This window comes from Bos indicus x Bos taurus, chromosome X (genome assembly GCF_003369695.1).
Source record: "Bos indicus x Bos taurus breed Angus x Brahman F1 hybrid chromosome X, Bos_hybrid_MaternalHap_v2.0, whole genome shotgun sequence".
In the NCBI taxonomy this organism is placed as follows: domain Eukaryota; kingdom Metazoa; phylum Chordata; class Mammalia; order Artiodactyla; family Bovidae; genus Bos; species Bos indicus x Bos taurus.
This window is the reverse complement of record NC_040105.1, coordinates 137,676,975-137,699,624: the sequence shown is the minus strand read 5'-3', so window position 1 is coordinate 137,699,624 and position 22,650 is coordinate 137,676,975. Positions and strand designations below refer to the sequence as shown.

The 22,650-nt window shown below is 34.7% G+C and overlaps 1 protein-coding gene across 7 annotated transcripts in view; it reads left to right on the top strand.

The window, feature by feature from the left end:
• STAG2 (stromal antigen 2) overlaps window positions 1-22,650 on the top strand; it is a 129,841-nt gene that overhangs the window by 57,384 nt on the left and 49,807 nt on the right. For all 7 annotated transcript variants that reach the window (XM_027534976.1, XM_027534970.1, XM_027534972.1 and 4 more), the window contains 8 exons: window positions 5,301-5,397; window positions 9,625-9,701; window positions 11,507-11,711; window positions 13,916-14,067; window positions 16,583-16,656; window positions 17,772-17,895; window positions 18,694-18,792; window positions 18,886-18,965. In XM_027534976.1, the coding sequence (XP_027390777.1) occupies window positions 5,301-5,397; window positions 9,625-9,701; window positions 11,507-11,711; window positions 13,916-14,067; window positions 16,583-16,656; window positions 17,772-17,895; window positions 18,694-18,792; window positions 18,886-18,965 (908 nt within the window). The remainder of the gene's footprint in view (window positions 1-5,300; window positions 5,398-9,624; window positions 9,702-11,506; window positions 11,712-13,915; window positions 14,068-16,582; window positions 16,657-17,771; window positions 17,896-18,693; window positions 18,793-18,885; window positions 18,966-22,650) is intronic.

The following is a 22,650-nucleotide window of genomic DNA, read 5'->3' as shown; positions in this document are numbered from 1 at the left end:
GCCTGGAGAATCCCAGGGACGGGGGAGCCTGGTGGGCTGTCGTCTATGGGGTTGCACAGAGTCGGACACGACTGAAGTGACTTGGCATAGCTTTATATTTCTTTTTGTTAATGGTATATCAGTGAACATTTTCCTTATTTTTGTGTTGCTTATGGTTTGTCATATGTTGAGATTGTACCTTTATGCCATTTGTCTTCTAAATGTACTTTCCCCCTTAAACGCAGTATATCCACAGTATCCATTGATTTCCCTGCATCATTTCTCCACCTCTAGTTTGTTTTGTGTACTCCCACTTGTGTTATCTTTCTAACACCAAATTTGATCAAGAGAGTCTTCTGTTGACAACCTTCTAAGATCCTTCCTTATCTAACAGCCCAGCCCTGGCTTCTTTATGGCATCCGTACTGTTCTCTAGCCACCGTATGTTCTCTGCCTCTAGACCTTGCTTTTTTCTTCCTGCCCAAAGTAGTCTTTATTTTTCTCCCTTCCATATCACATAGGATCGACTAATTCAAATGTCACTCTTTTAGTGGGGAACGTTCTTGGATTCTATCTCCTTCTCTCCTTGAACGTATTTCTTACTTTTCTCTTTTCAGTAGATTACAGTTGTGCACATGTCCGAATTTGCTTCTAGATTGTTAATGCCTAGATCAGGGACTGTGTATTATTCATTTTTTTGTATCCCTGCTGCTGCTGCTGCTGCGTCGCTTCAGTTGTGTCCGACTCTGTGTGACCACATAGATGGCAGCCCAACAGGGATCCCTAGGATATCCCTATTCCGGTAATTATAAATGAGAGTGAATAAGTACAGGACTCACTGTCAGTTTTAAAATAATTCTTTAAAAAGAAGAAATCATGCATGTGCCCCTAGTTCTATTAGATAATAGATGTTGAATTTTATTGAATGAGTTTTTAGTATACAATTTGATGGTTAAATTTTTAAATATATTTCATCATGATAGCTTGTATTGTTTACTATTTGTATTTGTATTTATTACAGTGGCCTTATATAAATTCTAGTATAATTTCTGTTTTGAGCTTCATGAATAACTTTTTGATAAGACATGGTGATATTTTGTAAGATTTCATTAAATATTTTTGTGTCCTTATTGATGAGAATAGCCCTTGTTCTACTTATCAATTGCTGCATAACAAACACCCCAAACTAAGTGATGTAAAAGAACAACCATTTTTTTATATTATGCTTAGTGATTCTGTGGATCTAGAATTCATACAGAGGTAAATAGGGTTGTCTCTTCTATGCTTCCATCCATGATGCCTGGGGTCTTAGGTGAGATAGCTTTAATGCCTGGAGGTGACAAAAGCAGGGACTGTGATCATTTGGAGACTTTATTCATGTTTGGTGCCTAGTCAGGAGTGACTTGAAGGCTGGGCTCACCTAGAACTGGTACCTTCAGTTCAGTTCAGTTCAGTTGCTCAGTTGTGTTCGACTCTTTGCGACCCCATGAATTGCAGCACGCCAGGCCTCCCTGTCCATCACAAACTCCTGGAGTTCACCCAAACTCATGTCCACTGAGTCGGTGATGCCATCCAGCCATCTCATCCTCTCTCGTCCCCTTCTCCTTCTGCCCCCAATCCCTCCCAGCATCAGAGTCTTTTTCCAATGAGTCAACTCTTCGCATGAGTTGGCCAAAGTATTGGAGTTTAGCTTCAGCATCAGTCCTTCCAAAGAAATCCCAGGACTGATCTCCTTTAGAATGGACTGGTTGGATCTCTTTTAAGTCCAAGGGACTCTCAAGAGTCTTCTCCAACACCACAGTTCAAAAGCATCAGTTCTTCGGCACTCAGCTTTCTTCACAGTCCAACTCTCACATCCATACATGAGCACAGGAAAAACCATAGCCTTGACTAGACGGACCTTTGTTGGCAAATTAATGTCTCTGCTTTTGAATATGCTATCTAGGTTGGTCATAACTTTCCTTCCAAGGAGTAAGCGTCTTTTATCTTCATGGCTGCAATCACCATCTGCAGTGATTTTGGAGCCCCCAAAAATAGTCTGACACTGTTTCCACTGTTTCCCCATCTATCTGCCATGAAGTGATGGGACCAGGTGCCATGATCTTAGTTTTCTGAATGTTGAGCTTTAAGCCAACTTTTTCACTCTCTTCTTTTAACTTTCATCAAGAGGCTTTTTAGTTCCTCTTCACTTTCTGACGTAAGGGTGCTGTCATTAAGTACCTACAAATGGTCCTTCCATGTGACTTTGGCTTCTTACTTTACTGTAAGAAGTAGCTTCTGGGGTAGAGAGACTGTACTGAGAGGCAGTGTCTAGTTCCATAGGGCTGCGAGAACCCAGTGCAGAAGTTGAATAGCCTTCTATGACCTAATCTTGGAAGCGTCGTTTTTACTGCACTCTGTTCTAGAGAAGGGGACATAGACTTCATTTCTTTTTGAGGAGCAATGTCAAACAACTTGGGGCCATGTTTTTAAACTTCCATAGTCACGTAATATATTCTCTTGATATTTATTGCTTGTATCATATTTGAGAATCATCTTAAAAACGTTTCTTTCATAAATTGAGTTGGTCAACATACACAAGCTGCTATAAAATATAGAAAAAGACGAAAATCTAGAAATTAAACATTTTTTAAGAAAATGTCCAATCTCCATGAGCCAGATAAGTCTTAAATAATATTTCCTTTTTCTTTTTTTGTACATCAAGTTGTATGTATTTTATTAATTCATTTCATACTCAGATTCCGTATGTATTTAACTTAAAACATTTTCCTTCCTGAGTTTTTATTTTTATATTAACTTTTTTATCACCCTAATTTTAAAATTTTATTTAAAAATTGTTTTTATCTGTCTTGTGGTTTCCTCTTCTGTCCACAAAGGAATATAGTACTGCTTTTATTTATTTGCTGAGCTGTGCAGCATGCAGGATCTTAGTTCCCCAACCAAAAGTCAAACCTGCTCCCACTGCAGTTGAAGTACAGAGTCTTAACCACTGGACTGCCAGGGAGGTCTCAGCACTACTATTATTTTTTAGTTCTCTTCTTTTTTTAAAAAATTACTTTATTGAGATATACTTCACAAACCATGAAATTCACTGTTATAAGGTGTACATTTAATGGTTTTTAGTACATTCACAAGAGTTGTGCAGCCATCACCACAGTCAGATTTTAGAATTTTTTCCATCCCCAGAAAAAAAACCTCATGCCATTAGCAGTCACTTTCTCCTCACCTGACTGAAAGTCTGCTGCTGCTGCTGCTGCGTCCCTTCAGTCGTGTCCGACTCTGTGCGACCCCATAGATGGCCTCCTACCAGGCTCCTCTGTCTCTGGGATTCTCCAGGCAAGAACACTGGAGTGGGGTGCCATTGCCTTCTCCGGACTGAAAGTCTAGGCAACCATGAATGTACTTTATATAAATTTGCCTATTCTGGATATTTCATATAAATGAAGTCATACAAATATATGATTGTTTTTGAGTGGCTTCTTTGGTTTAGCATAATGTTTTTAAGGTTCATCCATGGTGTGGCATGTGTTACAACTTCATTATTTTTTATGGCCAAATAATACATTCCATTGTATGGATAGACCATATTTTGTTTATCTGTTCATCCCATGATGTACCTGTAGTTTATTTTTACCTGTTGACTTTTGTGAATAATGCTGTTATATGATTATTACTAAATAAGGTTTTGTTTGGATGTTTGTTTTTATTTCTCTCGGGTAATATACTTAAGAGTTGAGTTGCAAGGTCATTTAACTCTTTAACCTTTTGAGGAGCTACCAAACTGTTGTTTTCAATGCGACAGCACCATTTTACATTTTTACTAGCAGTGGTTTAGCATTCCGTTTCTCCAAATTCTTGCTAGCGTTTGTTATTGTCTTTCCTTTTTTTATTACAGCCATCTTAGTGGGAGTGAAGTGGTATCTTCTTGTGGTTTTGATTTCCATTTCCTTTGTGGCCAATTACATTGATCATCTTTGCAAGTGCTATATAGGCCATTTGTGTATCTTCTATATAGCACTTATTCCAGTCCTTTGCCTATATTTTTAATTGGGTTATTTGGCTTTTTAAAATTACAGAATTACAGTTCTTTATCTTTCTGGGCATAAATTCCATATCAGATGCATGATTTGTAAATATTTTCCCCCATTCTGCGGGTTATCCTTTCACTTTCTTAATGGATTCCTTTCAAGAACAAAGTTTTAATTTTGGATAGGTCAAACTTATTCTTTCTTTCATCTTGTGCCTTTGGTCTAATATTTAAGAACGATTTGCCTAACATGATTATGAAGTTTTTCTTCTGTAAATTTAGTTTTACTAAATTTAGTTTTAGCTCTTACATTTAGGTCTTTGATCCATTTTCAGTAAAGTATTGTGTATGATGTAAGAAAGGGTCCAACTTCATTGTTTTGCTTACAGATGTCCAGTTGTCCCAGCACCATTGGTTGAAAAGACTAGTTTTTCTGTGTTGAATTGGGTTAACATCCTTGTCAAAAATCAAATGACTGTCAGTCTAAGGATTTATTTCTGGACTTGAAATTTTATTTCAGTAATCTTCGTAACTGTCCTTATGCCAGTAGCTTTGTAATAGGTTTTAAAGTCATGAAGTGTGAGTCCTCTGACACTGTTCTCTTTTCAAGACTATTTTGACTATTCTGTATACCTTGCATCACCCTAAGGATTTTAGGATCAAGTTTCCAATTTCTGCTAAGAAGCTAATCAGCTGGCATTTTGATAGGGGTGGCATTGAGTCTATAGATCAGTTTGGAGGGTACTGTCATCTAACAACATTAGGTCTCCAGATTCATGAACTATCTTTCTTTTGGTGTTTATTTAGCCTTCAATTTCTCTTTTTTATTAATATGGGATTATTAGCACTCACTCGAGAAAAAGTGTTATTTTATTTGCATTTCCTCATTGACCCAGGCATTTACTTCTTTTTAAAAATTTTGTAAAGTTTTCATTCCACCAGCATTGTAAATATTTAGATACTACTAAGTGCAATACTTTTGTCAACTATTTTAATATTTTCTAAGATGTTTATAATATCACTAAGAAATTTCAGTTTATAAAGTTGATTCCTACCGTTTTCAGATTCCTTTTAATTCAAAAGTTAAGGACGATGGATCATCGTTATGTATAATCAGGTGATGGATTTACTGAATTTGATTTCATTTTATTGTTAAAATGTAAATTTTGGTATACAAATATGTATTTATTGAAGTAATGTGATGCCACTTATTGTTGCATCTTAATGACGTTGATCTGAATTAAATCTTAGAATGTTAGAAAAAGCTAATGTTTTTTCTCCCCTTCTTGCTGTAGTCGGTAGTAGATGATTGGATAGAGTCATACAAGCATGACCGAGATATAGCACTTCTTGACCTCATCAACTTTTTTATTCAGTGTTCAGGCTGTAAAGGTAAGATATATTTATTTTGGAATCAGAATATTCCCAAATGTTATCTTCTTTTTTGTTTCACCTAAAGATTATTAACATTTTGTGTGGAAAATAATGCCAAGATGTTGAGTTATTTGCATTATAACTATACAAAATATGTAAAGTAAAAAGAGTAAAGAACGAAGAGAGGAAGTCTGTTGAGACTGTTGGATTCTATGTGAAAGTTAATGAAGAACTTGGTAATTTATAATGTTATGTTACTTTTATTAGATATATTTCCCACTTTCAGCATCTGGTTTTAGGAACAAAGAAATGGATTAAGAAGGGAGGAAGAAGATAATGAAGAGATACAGGTTCAAGTGGCAGGGAATTGTAAAGTGTAGGGAGTTAAAAAGTGCCATGAATTACAGTAAGAAAGTAAGTAAGTAGGTAAGTAAGTAACTAAGTAAGTTAAGTAAGGTATTGGTGAAATTTCCAGATTTTTTCCCCTAAAAGAGAAACTCTGGAGTGGGGTCTTGTTTAAAGTGTTTATACTTTATTTTAAAAGATTTTGAATTAAGAGTATGGAAAATATAAAATGTAGAAATGTCTTTCCTGAGACAAAAACTTACAGTGCACACATTTGGCCAGAGGGACAAAACTGTGTAAATTGGGGAGTCTTATACCCTGATGTGAATCCGTAAATGAAGTAGTCAAGATCATGGGCAGGTTCTGACCTAGTCTGTCTCCCTAAACTTGGCCCATCCTTGAAATTCTACAAGAAAAATGCACAGGCAAATAAATGTTACAGAGTTTTCCAAGGCTATTCTTTTTAAAAATGAAAATGGCACCAAAAACATGGGCATTAGAAGTCAGGAGGAGGGAAGATTGCTTAAAAACAGATGGAAAAAATTAAGATGCTAAAGAATGGTTTAAACAGATCTGAAGAAAAGATCCCAAGAAGCAATCTACTCATTTAATTCCATAAAACTTCTTTGAAAATCCTGTCATTGAAATTGGAAAACAAGTAATATTATAAGAACTGATGCATTTTATAGGGTTGATCACAACTTTCAGTGCGATCTTCATATTAAATGTTATATGTGAGGCCTGATAGACAAATCTGTTAACTTCTTGAATCTATGGTCTTCATAATGCCATTAATGTGGTCAGTTTTGAGAATTTTTTAAAAACGTCTGAACTTTAGAGTACAGAGAGTTGCCTAGTTTACTCAGCTTCTTAGCTAGAAATATCTGCGTATCAGTATTAGAAAATCCTACTGAATCTGCTCAGAGGAAGTGTTGTGGTAATGACAGTATGATAAACCAGATAAACTCTTTAGAAAATGAGATATGTTGATATTATTTTTATTTTGCCCATGTCCATTCCATCTTTCTGGAATAGAAGGGCACAAGTACGTGTTTATTGTGTTATGTAATTAAGGGCCATGTCCTTTCTCTTTAAATTTTTTGAAGCGGAAGGTTGATGACAAAACAACTGAACAGGTGCCAGAAATAATTTGATGAGTTGAAATTCAGTCTTAGTTGATCCATTATAGTTTCCTGATTAGGTTTCTAAATAAGCAGTTTTAAAACAAAGCCATAGTCAGAGCGTTTTCCCTTTATCGGATACATTCCTTTTCTGGCCTCATTGTATTTATAAATAAGGAACTTAACCATTCAACAGTTGGATATATCTTATCATAAATCAGGTTGTGAAGATTTTTTAAAATTGAAGGTATTGAAAACTTAAACACCACTATAATAATAATTTTAGAATCATGGAAGAGTCATAAAGTGGATTTTACCATGTTAAGGTCATTACGTACTTAAACATACTCAAAAAATATTTTGATGGAATTCCTTTTTAAATGAATTAGACACATATTTAAGTATATACAGTGTACTTTAACCTATTCCTGTGGATCTAGGATTGTTATTATGAGTGTCAGTTATTTTACTGTAGTTAATGCTTTTTGTAGCTCTTGAGGTAGGTGGAGAGATGTTTGGCCCCACACTGAGTGGCTCCAGACCGCTCTGTGGTTGGTGATTCTGCAGCCAATGTTGTTTCCTTTTTTCTTTTCTGGTTGACTGTCACTTTTCAGTTTACCAGTTTTTAAATAACTCATTTCATGTCCCCCACACTTTTAAGGCAGTGGGATCTGGCCTGGTGTCCTGATGGCTCCTTCATACCTGCCTCAGAAGAATTAAATGCATGAAGTTTGTGACAGCCACTTTCTTTTCTCTTTATATTTGAGTTTATGACTGTTACATGATTTATTAGATGTGAGGAGGAGCTTTAGAAGTTTGTCAAGCTGTATGCAATATGTTTACTTTGACATATCTAAATGTTTATTTCATATAAATTATTTCAGGGATTGAGTTACTTGTTCTCTAGCATTACCAAATTTACAGTATTTGGGTATAAAGTATGGAAAGTTTTTGAGATATATTCATGGCTCTAAATAAAAATTAAAAACTCCTTCAAAACGTTTTTGAGAATGTGCTTCTTTAGCTGGAGAAATCATGCTTGCTTCCAAATTTGTTATTATTTGTAAACAACCATTTGTGTTTTTTAAGGTGGTAAGTAAGGGTTCTTTTACAGTACCAGTATAAATTGATATCACCTGGGGCTGGGCAACATGATGTTGACTAATAATGTCACAGAAATTATTTATAATTTCTCTTTGCCTTAGCATCAGTTTTCTCATTTGTAAAGCCAGGATTATAGTACCTGCTATACAGGCTTGTTTTCAGGGCTTAAGTGGCCGGTGCATAGGAGGCTCAGTGGATGTTAGTTCATGTTCTAATTCTGCTGGCTTTGTTGGACTACTGGAAGGTCTTAAATTGCATGTCTATAGAGAAGGAGCTCACATAGCTGTTGCTCTTTCAGATTAGGAGTTGGAAAGACAGTATGATGTTTTGTTGCTGTTTTTAGTTTTATATACACACACATGCACACATACACAAAATAGAGCTTGGTCAATTGAAATACATCTATTAATTGTATCTAATTTTTATAATAAATCTCGTCTTCCTGTACCAAGACATTCTTTTATTTTTTGGCTACACCTTGCACCATGCTCGATCTTACTTCCCTGTCCAGAGATGGAACCTGTGCCCCCTGTATTGGGAGCACATAGTCTTAATTACTGGACTGCCAGGGGAGTCCCAAGACATCCTTCTAGATATTATTATATTTATAGTATTCATAGTGATTAGACTGGCAAAGTATAAATAATATAGAAATGTAGTTTAAAAAATTCACTTTTTACAGTTATTCTTTTTTTTTTTGGTGACACCCTATCAATGAAAATTCATGTATGACTTCTTGCATTGTCTCCTACTCATACTTTTTCCCTAGAAATTCCTTTTCTGATATTTGACATATACCTGGCTAACTTTTACACTTGTCTTTTATTTTTGAAACATATTAATATTTGATTAACAGTGTTGTGTTAATTTCAGGTATACAACAAAGTGATACAGTTATACTACTACTTGTAATGTGTATCCTTTCTCCCCTCCTATCCCATCCTCCTTTAAAAGGAAATGTCCACTATCAGATTCCTTCTCTGTGAAACACCTACTTACTCAAATCTCAATTCTTTTCTTTCCTTTTTTTTAGCCTATCTTGGTTTTTCCACTCATTAGGGCATTTATTATGTACTACCTTTAATACTTTATCCCTGCCAACCCCCCCACCCCATTATTCTTTGTTTAAACTTACAACTAGGTTACAGACTTCTGGATGAGCAGGAACTACAACTTACTACTTTTGTTTATTTGAAGTCCTTTGAGGTGGATGGTGGGATACAGTTGCCTTATGTACAGTTGTGCTTAATAAAGAAACCTGCCCAAAGTGAATTCTTCCTATTACTCTTTCCCTTATTTTCTTCAGGTTCATCCTCAGGGCTTTAAATGTTATCCTAGATGGCTGCCTCATTATTGATGACATATGTTTTATATTAAAGAATTTAGCCAATATACATATTCTAGGAGTGAGTAAAGTGAGTTAGGTAGAAATGGCTAAGGCTGATTGTTCCATGAAAAGAAAGAGAAGATACCTGTCAGAAGTGTGGGTCTGTTTTCTTATATATGTTGAGAATGGTGTTTGTGCTTTATAGGATTGAGTATCATGGTGAAGATCACGTGATATAGAAGTATACCTTATTGTGTGACTGTAGACATATTAGTGTTAGAGATGGACTTAGAAGTTCTCTATTTTTTTATTTACCATGTATTAACTTCTTACTCTTTGAAATTTCAGGTGTTGTCACAGCAGAAATGTTTAGACATATGCAGAACTCTGAAATAATTCGAAAAATGACTGAAGAGTTTGATGAGGTAAGTTAATACCCTAAATATTGTGATAATTTTATGTACCTTGATCTTCAGAATATAAAATTTTGAATATTAGTGTTGTAGATAAAAGCTTTGGTAGTAGAAATCCAGTTAAATGATGGCCATGTGACCTTGGGCAAATTGTTGTCTTAGCGTAAGTTTCATCATCTGTAAAATGGAGCTACAAATACTTAAAGGGCTCTTAAGAAAGCTGAATGCAATGTTTGAAAACTTCCTTAGCATTTTACAATGTCTGGCACATAGTAAGAACTAAATGTTAGCTCTTTTGTTAAAAAATTAAAATTTCAACCGAGAATAAAATTAAGTGCCCATGAGCATGTGTAAGCTCAGGCAAAGATAAATGCATGCAGGTATATTTTATTGTTTAAAGTCTTATTTATGTTTCACATGTGAATAACAAGAACAATACAAATACATAATAAATAGTAGCTTAGACCTTAGTTGATTATCATAGTGATGTCTTTGAAGTATTATTGCCAATAAAGACATATTTAGATTTACTGTAATATAAACTCCGTCAAGGCAGGGATTTTTGTTTGTTTTGTTCACATCTGTATTCAAGCCCCAGTAGTTTTTACTCTTCAAAACTTTTCATTGTGAATTTTTAAGTAGAAAGCCTTTCTCATTTGAGTTTTATATGGTTTTTTTTTTTTTTTTTACCTTATTCAGATGAAGGAGCTTTCAACTATTTTTCTGAAAGATAAGAATTGTTAAAATGGTTTTGATGATCACTAAGTGCTATTAATCAGTCTCTAAGTTGTTGAGATGTAATTATGAGGAATGGTGTTATTTTAACCTTCTGATATTAAATGTTTTAGTGAGAACTTTGTTCTCAATAGCTATTTGAAATAAGATACCTGAAATAAGATTTGGAAATACCAGCAAACCAAGTTGCTAACAACAGTTAAGATGCTACCTTTTCAGTATAGTGCTTAAATGAGCCAATCAGAAAATAGAAGAAAACCTTTTTGTGGAGTATTGGGATCTTATTTTCAGATGAGACATAGTTCAACTTGTGTATGGCTTTACTTAAAATTTTTTAAAATATATGGCTCTAATGACAAAATTTAATTGTTAAAAAATTTACTAAACCATAATGACCTTAGGACATTCTTGTCAGAAATTTCTATGTAGTATTGGTCTCTGCGTTTATTCTTAAGACTTGTTTGTTTTTAATGATTTATGGAGGACCTCAGTGTATCTTTGTTGGTGAATGCCCCATATTATACATAGGAATACTTGAGTACCTGTCTTTACAGGTCATTCTAGCTTGTTTTCACTTAAAAAAAGTTATTGTTTACATCTGCCGAGTATTTGATATCCTGAAGCTAATAAAAACATACATTGTAATCCTTTGATTGTTTATAAGTCATACATGAATCTATTAGACTGGCTGGGAATATGATTTCATCATGTTGAATCATTAAAACAGGCAACTTTGGTTTGATTTTTGCTCAGTTTTGTTTTAAAGAAATTCAGTGACTATATCTTTGCTTATCAGAATAAAGTTTTATTTGATGGGAGAGGCTTTTTATTTTGGTATGTAATTAGTATATATTTTCATTGGTTGGAGTGAATTCAGACTATCCATTTTTATCTTAAATAAAAGACCAGATGTGTTCAAAGGTATCTCTACCTTTGCATATTATTCTTCTGCCTACTTTTGAGGATTTATTATAGAAGATGAGATAAAGGAGTCTTTTCAGCTTCTGCCTAGAGTATTTCAAAAACAATTTTATTGAATTATGGGTTTTAAGTGAAATTGCTGTTTAAAATTTCTATTTTAGGATAGTGGAGATTATCCACTTACCATGGCTGGTCCTCAGTGGAAGAAGTTCAAATCCAGTTTCTGTGAATTCATTGGCGTATTAGTACGGCAGTGTCAATATAGTATCATATACGATGAGTACATGATGGATACAGTCATTTCACTTCTTACAGGATTGTCTGACTCACAAGTCAGAGCATTTCGACATACAAGCACCCTGGCAGGTCAGTATTTAGAAATCTTTTTTTTGCATTTTCTTAGGTTAGAGATGAAAATGGTTTTCATTAAAAGGAATGACATTATGGTGACAAATTAATTTTATTTATTAAATAGCCCCTAAGAGCACATTCTCCCCTTTCCTCCAACTCCCATGAATTATGGAGAATGGAATGATAGTTTGGTTCTCTGAAGACATACTATAATTTTCTTGTGTTAAACCTACTTGATTCCTATCTACCTCTTCTCCCTTTCTGTGGCATAGTAATCTGTTTGGTCTTGAAATATGTTTTATCAGGGAAGGTATTGACATCAAATTTGGGGAGCAGTGATTTTGGATATGTAGTTCTAAATGACCTGTGTGCATAGGCACTACTAGCATAGTCCCAGTAAGATTGTCCCTATAGGATGATGCTTATTTAACCACATCAAAAAAGTTGGTTTTTCTTATGCTTCTGAGTAACTTTAGGCTGAGTCAGTTTCTCTGATTTTTACATGAAATAAGTTATATTTTTAAGGCTCACATGATTAATTCTAGAACAGTGATTTTTGATGTTGATGTTGATAAAATGTCCCCGTTTCTCTTTTGTGCTAAAGGTAAAATTGTTCATATACCATTATTGAATATGTGCCTTTTAATTTGAGTATGAGTAAATTGACCAGGCATTAATTGTTAAGTATTCTATGCATTAATGATAGAATATTTTGATTTCTACAAAAATTTTTCATTCTCTAAATGTGGGGATATTTTTCCTTTAGAGTATTTCCCTAAAGAATTAAAGCTGTGATTAAAGATGTTCTTTTGCTCAGCCCTCCATTAAAAAAAATGCAGACAGTCTCCCTGTAGGTTTTTAGATTTGAGGTCACAAATTATGAATGTGATTGATCTGTGTACTTAGGTAGCTTTGATTTTAAGAACTTGAATGGTTAAAGTAAATTAAAAACATATAATGGGCAAGGTGAATAATTTTAGATCAGAATGAGAAAATGGTTTGCTGAGGGTATACAATAGCTCAGAGCAGAAGATTGGGAATCTCTTTTAAAGAGAGCTGCTGCTGCTGCTAAGTCACTTCTGTCGTGTCCGACTCTGTGCCACCCCATAGACAGCAGCCCACCAGGCTCCCCCCGTCCCTGGGATTCTCCAGGCGAGAACACTGGAGTGGGTTGCCATTTCCTTCTCCAGTGCATGAAAGTGAAAAGTGAAAGTGAAGTCACTCAGTCGTGTCCGACTCCTAGCGACCCATGGACTGCAGCCTACCAGGCTCCTCCATCCATGGGATTTTCCAGGCAAGAGTACTGGAGTGGGGTGCCATTGCCTTCTCCGTTTAAAGAGAGCTAGTAGCCAGAAATTAAGGTTTAGTTTTGTGGTGTTCTGTCATGCAGTGAATCAGGCTTGAGAAGTAGTCTGACCTAAGCTAAAAAAAAAAGCACAATATGTTCAGATATTTCAATTAATAAGTTTGAAATCACAGGCAGTGAGTTCTGTCTCAGTAGCAAGAGTTCAATAACAAGGTGGAGATCTGGAGAAACTCTGATACAAAGCACTTCATTGAGTGACATTTTACTCTGTACTTTTGACTTTTTATCTTGATCTGTCGTTCATAATTGCATCATTGTCTTTATGATGATATATAATAAGAGTAAAATTAAAGGAAATCAAATACTGATAAAACTGTCCAACATTTCTACACACTGTACTTTGATAAAAAGCACTTACGTTCCCTCCCCCTTTGGTTGCTGGATAGCTAAATGACTGCTGTATTAGTCAAAATTTATTTAGAAGGTAAATCATGATCTCTTGAAAAGGTCATTGTAGGGGACCTATCATTGAATAGTGAGCATAGTCTAGAGTAATATTATCTAGTTTTGAATCTTGTTTTAACTATGTATATGAATTGTGTAGTTTGAGGCAGATTTCTTAAGCTCCCTGAACTTAAGATTCTTCATGAATGAAATGAGAATAATATTTAATTTGAGGGCTGTTGTAAGGATTAGGAGTTAATCCGAGAAATACTTAACATAGCTAACTGACTGACATATAGTAAGTATTCGATACACATTAGCTGTTGTTGTACTATTATTGTCATTTGTAGCAGCTGTATTTTTCTATTAGAAGTGGAACAGCCCATCTTGTTTTTAATTTTTCTTAAGTAGATCATAACTTGTAAATTTTTCTGTGAGACTAATTTCAACATTTTCCATTTAAAAATAGCTATGAAGTTGATGACAGCTTTGGTGAATGTGGCACTAAATCTTAGCATTAATATGGATAATACACAAAGACAGTATGAGGCAGAACGGAATAAAATGATTGGAAAACGAGCCAATGAGAGGCTAGAACTCCTGCTACAGAAGCGGAAAGAGGTACACTCTTGTATTGAATATTTAAGCTGTTAATGTGTGACCAACTTAGTCACCATTAATTATGATATATAACTTTTCTAGTTCATCAGATAAAATTTTTTGAAAAATTTAAACAATATGTTTAAAGTTGTTTATACATCTAACTTATTTTTATTGACTGTCCATGCCAATAGTACCTTCTGTATATATTTCCTTTCTGTGTGGACTAGGATTAAGAGTTGAACTCTTCAAGTAAGGAGTCCTGGGCCAGTCTGACAAGTTGTCTTATGCTTTATTGTTATTCATGTCTACTGTGAAATTCTATCTCCTAACTCTACCCTCAATTTATTGTCGGGATCAAATGAGGTTTCACTTATGTAAATCCCTTTGAAAAATAGGGATAAGCTATTTATGGTGTCATAATCCATGTTTTTGGTGGGGGGGTGTGTGTGTGTGTGTGTGTGTGTGTATGTTTTGTGTGTGTAGTGTAAGAGACCCTTGTGTAACATTAATGACTGACCACCAAATTCAACTTTGAATGAGGAAAATGTTTTTTCAGTTCTATGCTAAAAAGTAATTAATAAAATTTTTGGTATTGGTTTTTTTTTTTTTTTTGGCCATGCCATGCAGCATGTGGGATCTTAGTTTTCGGACAGGGATTGAACCCAGGCCCCAGCAGTGAAAGTGCTGAGTACTAACTACTGTACCACTAGGGGATTCCCTCGATGTTGTGTTTTTTTATTTAAATTCCTTCTTCATTGGTAATATAATATTTTGCTATCTGATATTGGGAATGTTTATTTTTATTTTGAATAGGCAAAGTCTGATGTTTCAAAAACATTGCTAATGTAGTTGAGCTAAAATATTTGCCATGGGATATTTGCCATGGTATTCCATAAATTACTTGATTCTGACATTTTGTGGGGGTGATTGTAGTAACTATAATTTAAAAGTTGGTCATTTCTGAGATAGCCAATAACTTTTAAAAGTGCCCCTTGCCCAAGAAAAGCCAGAAAAATCTTGCCCACATTTCCCCCATGCCTAAATTTTTCTTTTTCGTAAACATTTGAACCATGAACAACATATGTTTGAACTGTGCAGATCCATTTACACATGGATTTTTTTTTCAGTAGTAAATAGTACAGTTCTTATATGATCCATGGTTGGTTGAATCTTTGGTTGTGAAACCTTGTATGTGCAGAAACCGTGGATACAGTGAAACTGCATATACAGAGGGCCACCTATAGGTTTTACTTAGATTTTCAACTGTGCAGAGGGTCAGCAACCCTAACCCCTACATTGTTCAAGGATTAACTGTAGTTCAAATGAATTGACCTTTTGCCCTTTAATTTAGTTAATAAATTGCATTGGATGCTTTATTAGCTGAACATAATGTATAAAATTATGGCCTTATTCTGAACATAGAATGAATGGATATAAAAGAGTTTTGAGTTTAAAATTCTTCTATCACATAAGATATTAATACTTCTAGGTTGGGTTGAGTTTTTAAACATGTTGAAAGCCCTCCTGTGCCTTTGATTGTGCTAATGAATACAAGTACGTGCCCTGTTCGCATTATTTGGAAATGTGAGATTACACTTGTGAAAAGAAAAAAAGTGTTTTATGAAAACACAGAACATAATTCTGAAAGCTCATTGATACTTAGAGTGTGAAAGATTTTTCTTGTAATTCTGAAGCTCTGAATCAATTTTCTCTTAACTCTAAAGCTCTGAATTGAAAATATATGGAAGTAAATAAGTCATCCAAGATTTGAAATGTTTAGTTGATTATTTCAAGTGAGCCTTGTTTCCCTTAAAAATATTTAGCAAGAAGACAAATTTTTTGCCAAGGCATTTTACTCAAACTTTTTTGTTCTTTGATTAGGCAGTAGATAACATGAGTTAATTTTCAGATGCTAAAGACCAAGATAATGAAGCATTGTTATTTTTTTATATGAACATAAATGTTATTTAATAGATAAGTAATATAATAAAATGGGCTTCCCTGGTGGCTCAGAGGTTAAAGCGTCTGCCTCCAATGCGGGAGATCCGGGTTTGATCCCTGGGTCAGGAAGATCCCCTGGAGAAGGAAATGGTAACCCACTCCAGTATTCTTGCCTGGAGAATACCATGGACGGAGAAGCCTGGTAGGCTACATTCCACGGAGTCGCAGAGAGTCGGACACGACTGAGCGACTTCACTATACTCACTAGTATAATAAACTACTTAAAAGATTTCTTTACATACATTTATACAATAGAAATATGTGACCATCTGAAAAAATTAGTCAACCAGCTAAACATTAGCAATGACATTAACAACAATGTAGAAATATTCCAGGTATCAAGGGAGTTTAGCTACCTTTTATGCAACAGCTTTTAGTTTTTCTATGTGGACACTTTTCATTTAGTGAAATTAAAAATTGCATGAAAATATCAAAACTCTGGAGAAACATACATTTGTGTTTGTACCAACTTTTACAAGTTCTTTTGGTTGTTTTCTATTATAATTGCAAAGCAATGATGTGTTCTTTTCAGCTTCAAGAAAATCAAGATGAAATAGAAAATATGATGAATGCAATATTTAAGGGAGTGTTTGTACATAGATACCGGTAAGTCAGGACAGTTTTTTCTATGTAACTCTTATTCTCTTCAAGTTTGGTTATTTAGTGGTTTAGGCAATATAAATTTAGTGGTAACAGTGTTAAGAGTAAGATCAGTGTTAGAATCTAAGGTCTTCCACTGATTGGGACACTCAAGACAAGTTACTTAACTGCTCTGAACTTTATTTTCTATCTGAAAAATGGGGGAATGTTGTGCTCGACTTGTAGATGCCCAGAAAATGGAAGCTACTACTGTTACTAGGAGTGAGGGTACAGAACACTTAATTGCTTTTGGATGTACTGTGTTAGCAGAGACTGTACATTTTGATTCCTGATTCTTTCCTCTTCGATTTGAATATCAGTGGGAAAATTTGAGTAGATTTAAGTGAGTTGTTGCCCTTATTTTGAATGAGCAGAAGAAAGAAATAGGTAGTCTTGCCACCATTTCTGCAGTAACCTGTTCTTTAAATATTGGTGGCATTTTTATTTAACTTTGTCATTTTCTTAATTTGGCAGTTACTAAATCAGGTTAATACTTGCTTTGTAATATCCTTTTGTCCATTCTTACCTTTTTATTTCTACTGTCACCATTACTTTAGTCTATTCCTTCATCATTCTAGAGATTATTGCAGTTGTCTTAAAACGTTCTTTTGTTGAATCATTCCTCTACTCAAAAGCGTTGAATGACTTACCAGTACCTACAGGATGAATTCAGAATAATTTATATGATGTTCAAATCCAAATTGAGCTTGGCCTCAATATTAGGTGTAACTAATTCTCACCTGGAAAATACACTGTAACCAGACTAATGTTCCGACTGTCTTCTGAATACACCGTGCCCAGCAGGTGTGAATAAAGGCTGGGGTATGACATGATAGAGAAGGTGGGAGTTGGATTTTGTTTGTAGGTTTATTGAACTTTAAATATTTATTTAGTGATAATTGTACTTCGACAACTAGACTGTAAGCTTTGGGCAAATGCTTCAGTTCTTCTTGTAAATCCCCAGTAATACTTAAGGTAGTGGTATGTTCATAGTAGGTATCAAGTATTGGCGTTGCATAAAGAATCCACAAGTCCTGTGGTATACTGATACTAACATGCATAATTTTCTTTCTTCCATGCAGTGATGCAATAGCTGAAATCCGAGCTATTTGCATTGAAGAAATTGGCATTTGGATGAAAATGTATAGTGATGCCTTTCTTAATGACAGTTATTTAAAATATGTTGGTTGGACTATGCATGATAAGGTAAGATATATATAGTGCTTTTCTTTCTACACATAAGCATAGCTATGTGCTACTGTCATTCATAGTGAATTATCTGCATATACGTGTAACTGGGAGCACATTCCTGTAGGCTTCTCTCCTTTATTCTTCTCTATCTGTTCATGAATATATGGTCTCTATCACATAAAGTACCCTAGATTTTTGAATCTTGGGCACTGATTTAGCCTTTGATCATGAAACAATTTTTGTACTGAAACAACAGGATCATGTAGGTGATGGTGGTAGTGGTAAGACATTTCTTAAGAATAGTAAGAAGAATTCTTACTCTGTTAATATATAAGTGCTACATATATACATATACTTAAATTTCTTTAATTTTGATTCTATTGATAAACATGTATCTTAGCCAGATTATAAATTATCACTTGGCCTCTAACCTTTTTAATTTTTTTTAATTGATCTGCCTTTCCCTTAGGCTGTCTCTTCACCTAGCCTTGATCTTTGTATATATCCCTTACAAATATTATCTTCTATAAAGGAAAACTTACTGTGAAATATGCTACTGTCGTCTTTCCCAATAACATTGCTCTGAACAAATTTTCAAAATATTTTCATTTGACCTACAGTAATAGTAACCCAAAGGTATTTAGTCTAAAACGTATATATTGATTCCTATTTTTGCATTGTCAAGGATGAGAGTTTCTGAAGAAATACCATAGTATAGAACATATTTAAAGTAGAAGATGTGGTATATATCTTGTGTGCTCAGGTTGAAAATATGCAAAGTTTTAATGCATTTTCTCCTCTCATTTAATTCAGCAAGGTGAGGTAAGACTCAAATGTCTCACTGCTCTACAAGGGCTTTATTATAACAAGGAACTTAATTCCAAACTGGAGCTATTTACCAGTCGGTTCAAGGTTAGTATTACTCTAAGTATTTAACATTTACCTGTTATTTTCAAGTATTTTTCTCTTGGTTTCCCTTTAAGAATATTTTTTTTTCATCCTTAGGATAGAATTGTTTCTATGACCCTTGACAAAGAATATGATGTTGCAGTACAAGCAATAAAATTACTCACTCTTGTTTTACAGTAAGTATGTATTTACTGCATATTGCTAATGTCTACATATCTTAAAAATACATTAGTGTACTTGGTTTAAATTTATCTACGTCATGGCATCCGGTCCCATCACTTCATGGGAAATAGATGGGGAAACAGTGTCAGACTTTATTTTTTTGGGCTTCAAAATCTCTGCAGATGGTGACTGCAGCCATGAAATTAAAAGACGCTTACTCCTTGGAAGGAAAGTTATGACCAACCTAGATAGCATATTCAAAAGCAGAGACATTACTTTGCCAACAAAGGTCCGTCTAGTCAAGGCTGTGGTTTTTCCTGTGGTCATGTATGGATGTGAGAGTTGGACTGTGAAGAAGGCTGAGCGCCGAAGAATTGATGCTTTTGAACTGTGGTGTTGGAGAAGACTCTTTAAGAGTCCCTTGGACTGCAGGGAGATCCAACCAGTCCATTCTGAAGGAGATCAGCCCTGGGATTTCTTTGGAAGGACTGATGCTAAAGCTGAAACTCCAGTACTTTGGCCACCTCATGCGAAGAGTTGACTCATTGGAAAAAGCTCTGATGCTGGGAGGGATTGGGGGCAGGAGGAGAAGGGGACGACAGAGGATGAGATGGCTGGATGGCATCACTGACTTGATGGACGTGAGTCTGAGTGAACTCCGGGAGTTGGTAATGGACAGGGAGGCCTGGTGTGCTGCGATTCTTGGGGTCGCAAAGAGTCGGACACAACTGAGTGACTAAACTGAACTGAACTGAGATTTCAATAACCTGGAGTTTTACAGCAAGAAGTTTAGTTTTCTCATGTAAAGTTGAGAAGATAGGAAGAGAGGACCATTGAAGTAGAATATTCTAACTGAGCTGGGAATTCATGTGTTTGCATTCTTGACTAGTTTTCTTTCAATTTTACTGCCTTTAGATGCTCTTGAAATTAAGTTAAACACTCGAGTGTGTTAAATTATGTGTATTGTATTTTGTCACACTTTTAGAAATATATTACTGAAACTTCTCTGTAAACAATCTGAATTTAAAACATATTATGTTAAAATGTAGGATTGATGCAATTCAATTTTCCCCTTTTTAAAAAGATTGTGGTGATATATGTAACATAAGATTTACCATTTACACATTTCAGTGTACACATCAGTGGAATTAAGTACATTCATATTGTTGTGCAGCCACCATCACCATTATCCATCTCCAGAGTGTTTTTTATCATTTCATACTGATACTCTGTAAAGGACTGCACAGTATGATTTTGCATCATATTGTCTACTTTTCATCTCTGAATTTGACTATTTTAGGTACCTCATATAACTGAAAGTATGTAATATTTGACCTTTTATATCAGGCGTGTTTTACTTAGCATGATGTCTTCAGGGTTCATCCATGTTGTTATATATCAGAATTTCATTACTTTTTGACACTCAGTATACCACATTTTATATATTCATCCATCAGTGGACATTTGGGTTGTTAACATGATCCAGATAGTTGCTTTTTATTTTATTTTTTTATTTTATATTGGGGTATAGCCATTTAACGAATGGTGTTGTGATAGTTTCAGGTGAACAGGGAAGGGACTCAGCCATACATATACATGTATCCTTTCTCCCCAAACTCCCCTCCCATCCAGGCTGCCACATAACATTGAGCAGAGTTACCTCTGCTGTATAGTAGGTCTTTGTTGGTTATCCATTTTAAATACAGAAGTGTATACATGTCTATCCCAAATTGCCTGTCACAAAGGGCCTTTTAACAACATTCTAATTCTGATACTCATATGAGAAAGTCATCATGTAAGATCAGCCAGCAAAATTCTGATAAAAACTAATGAGAGATGACTGCCCACTATGATTTTAAATCAAAATTATAAAACAACATTGACTTTATTACTATTATTACTAATTTTTAAAAATTGACGTGTAATTGATTTATTATATTGTGTTAGTTTCAGGTGTACAGCAAAGTGATTCAGTTATACATTTATGTAGTAGGTCCTTGCTGGTTATCTGTTTTATACATATCACTGTGTATGTGTTAATCCCTAACTCCTATTTTATCTCTCCCTCTCCTCACCCTAGTAACTTTTAAGTTTTGGTAGTGGTGTCTAAACAGAAATGAGTGACACAGAATAAAGTATAGAGACAAACTTAAAAAAATCTAGGAACCTAGTGTAGGGTAAGGATGGTTTTATATCAAAATAAATGATGTTATGACACTTAGCTTCTATTTGGAGGAAAATTAAATTGGATTCATATTTCATTCCTTATACAGAAATAATTTCAGGATGGATGAAATGTCTAAATGTAAATAAATGAAATAATTAAAAGTGTTAGATGAAAACTGAGGAGAAGATTAAACATTTTAATTTTATATGTAAACTGGCAGTGTCTTTCTGAGAATGGCATAAAACCTAGACATTAAAAAAATTACTGAATTTTAACTACATAAAAAACTACAAATATGTATGTGCCATAATGTACACTCAGAAAACAAATGACAGACTTGGCAGGAGATTTGCACTGTAGGAGTCACTTTCAATAAATCAGTAAAAAGAACAGAAACCCAGTAGTAAAAGAGTCAAAAGTTAGGAACCATGTCACTGACACAAAAGAAAATAAAAAATTAAACATGCAAAAAGATTATTGGTCATACTTAGAGACATGTATATTAAAATGAGACTTTTTTAACCTACTTTTTTACAAAGATTAATGTGTTTGGTAATACACTAGTTGCATAAAGCTATGTAGAAACAAACCCATAAACTTTATTGATGGGACTATAAATTGGGATAGCCTCTTTGGGGAAAGCTGTGAAAGTGAAGTCTCTCAGTTGTGTCTGACTCTTTGCGTCCCCATGGACTGTAGCCTACAGTCCATGGAATTTTCCAGGCAAGAGTACTGGAGTGGGTTGCCATTTCCTTCTCCAGGTGATATTCCTGACACAGGGATTGCACCCGGGTCTCCCGCATTGCAGGTAGACACTTAACCATCTGAGCCACCTGGGAAGCCCTGGTGAAAAAAGCTTGGTGGTATCCAAAATTTAAAATGTTCTCAGTCTCTAACATAGTACTGTTTGTAATAGGATATTGGAAATATTCTAGATGATATCAATAGAGGAAGAATTAAGTTAATATATAACAGCTAATACAAGCTCCTTATAGGGGTTATCTCATTTACTGCAGTAGTCCTGTGTGAGGAGTGTGGTTGTCAACCCCATTTATATGAAATGGACTACATTGCAGTTATTACAAAGAAGGTAGCTCTACCTCCTAATTTAAATTCGTAGGTTGAGATTAACACTGTTACATATAAAATAGATAATCTATAAGGACAGGGAACTTTGCTCAGTACTCGGTAATAACCTTTATGGGAAAAAGAATCTGAAATTTTCAAAGAATAAATATGTGTGTATGTATAACTAAATCATGTTGCTGCACACTTGAAACTAATGTAACATACATAGTGAATCAACTATATTCCAATATGAAATAAAACTTAAAAGTCAAAAAAAAAGGTAGCTCTATATACACTGACGTTTTCTGAGAATTCATTTAACTGGGGGGATTTTGAGCAGTCTTAACCATTGCATTTTTCTTTGGGTTTATAAAACTGTCCTGAATTAAATAAGAAAATAGTAGTACTCTACCTAATTTCTATAGCTTCTCCCCTCTTCCTCTGTAATACCATGTGGACCCCTT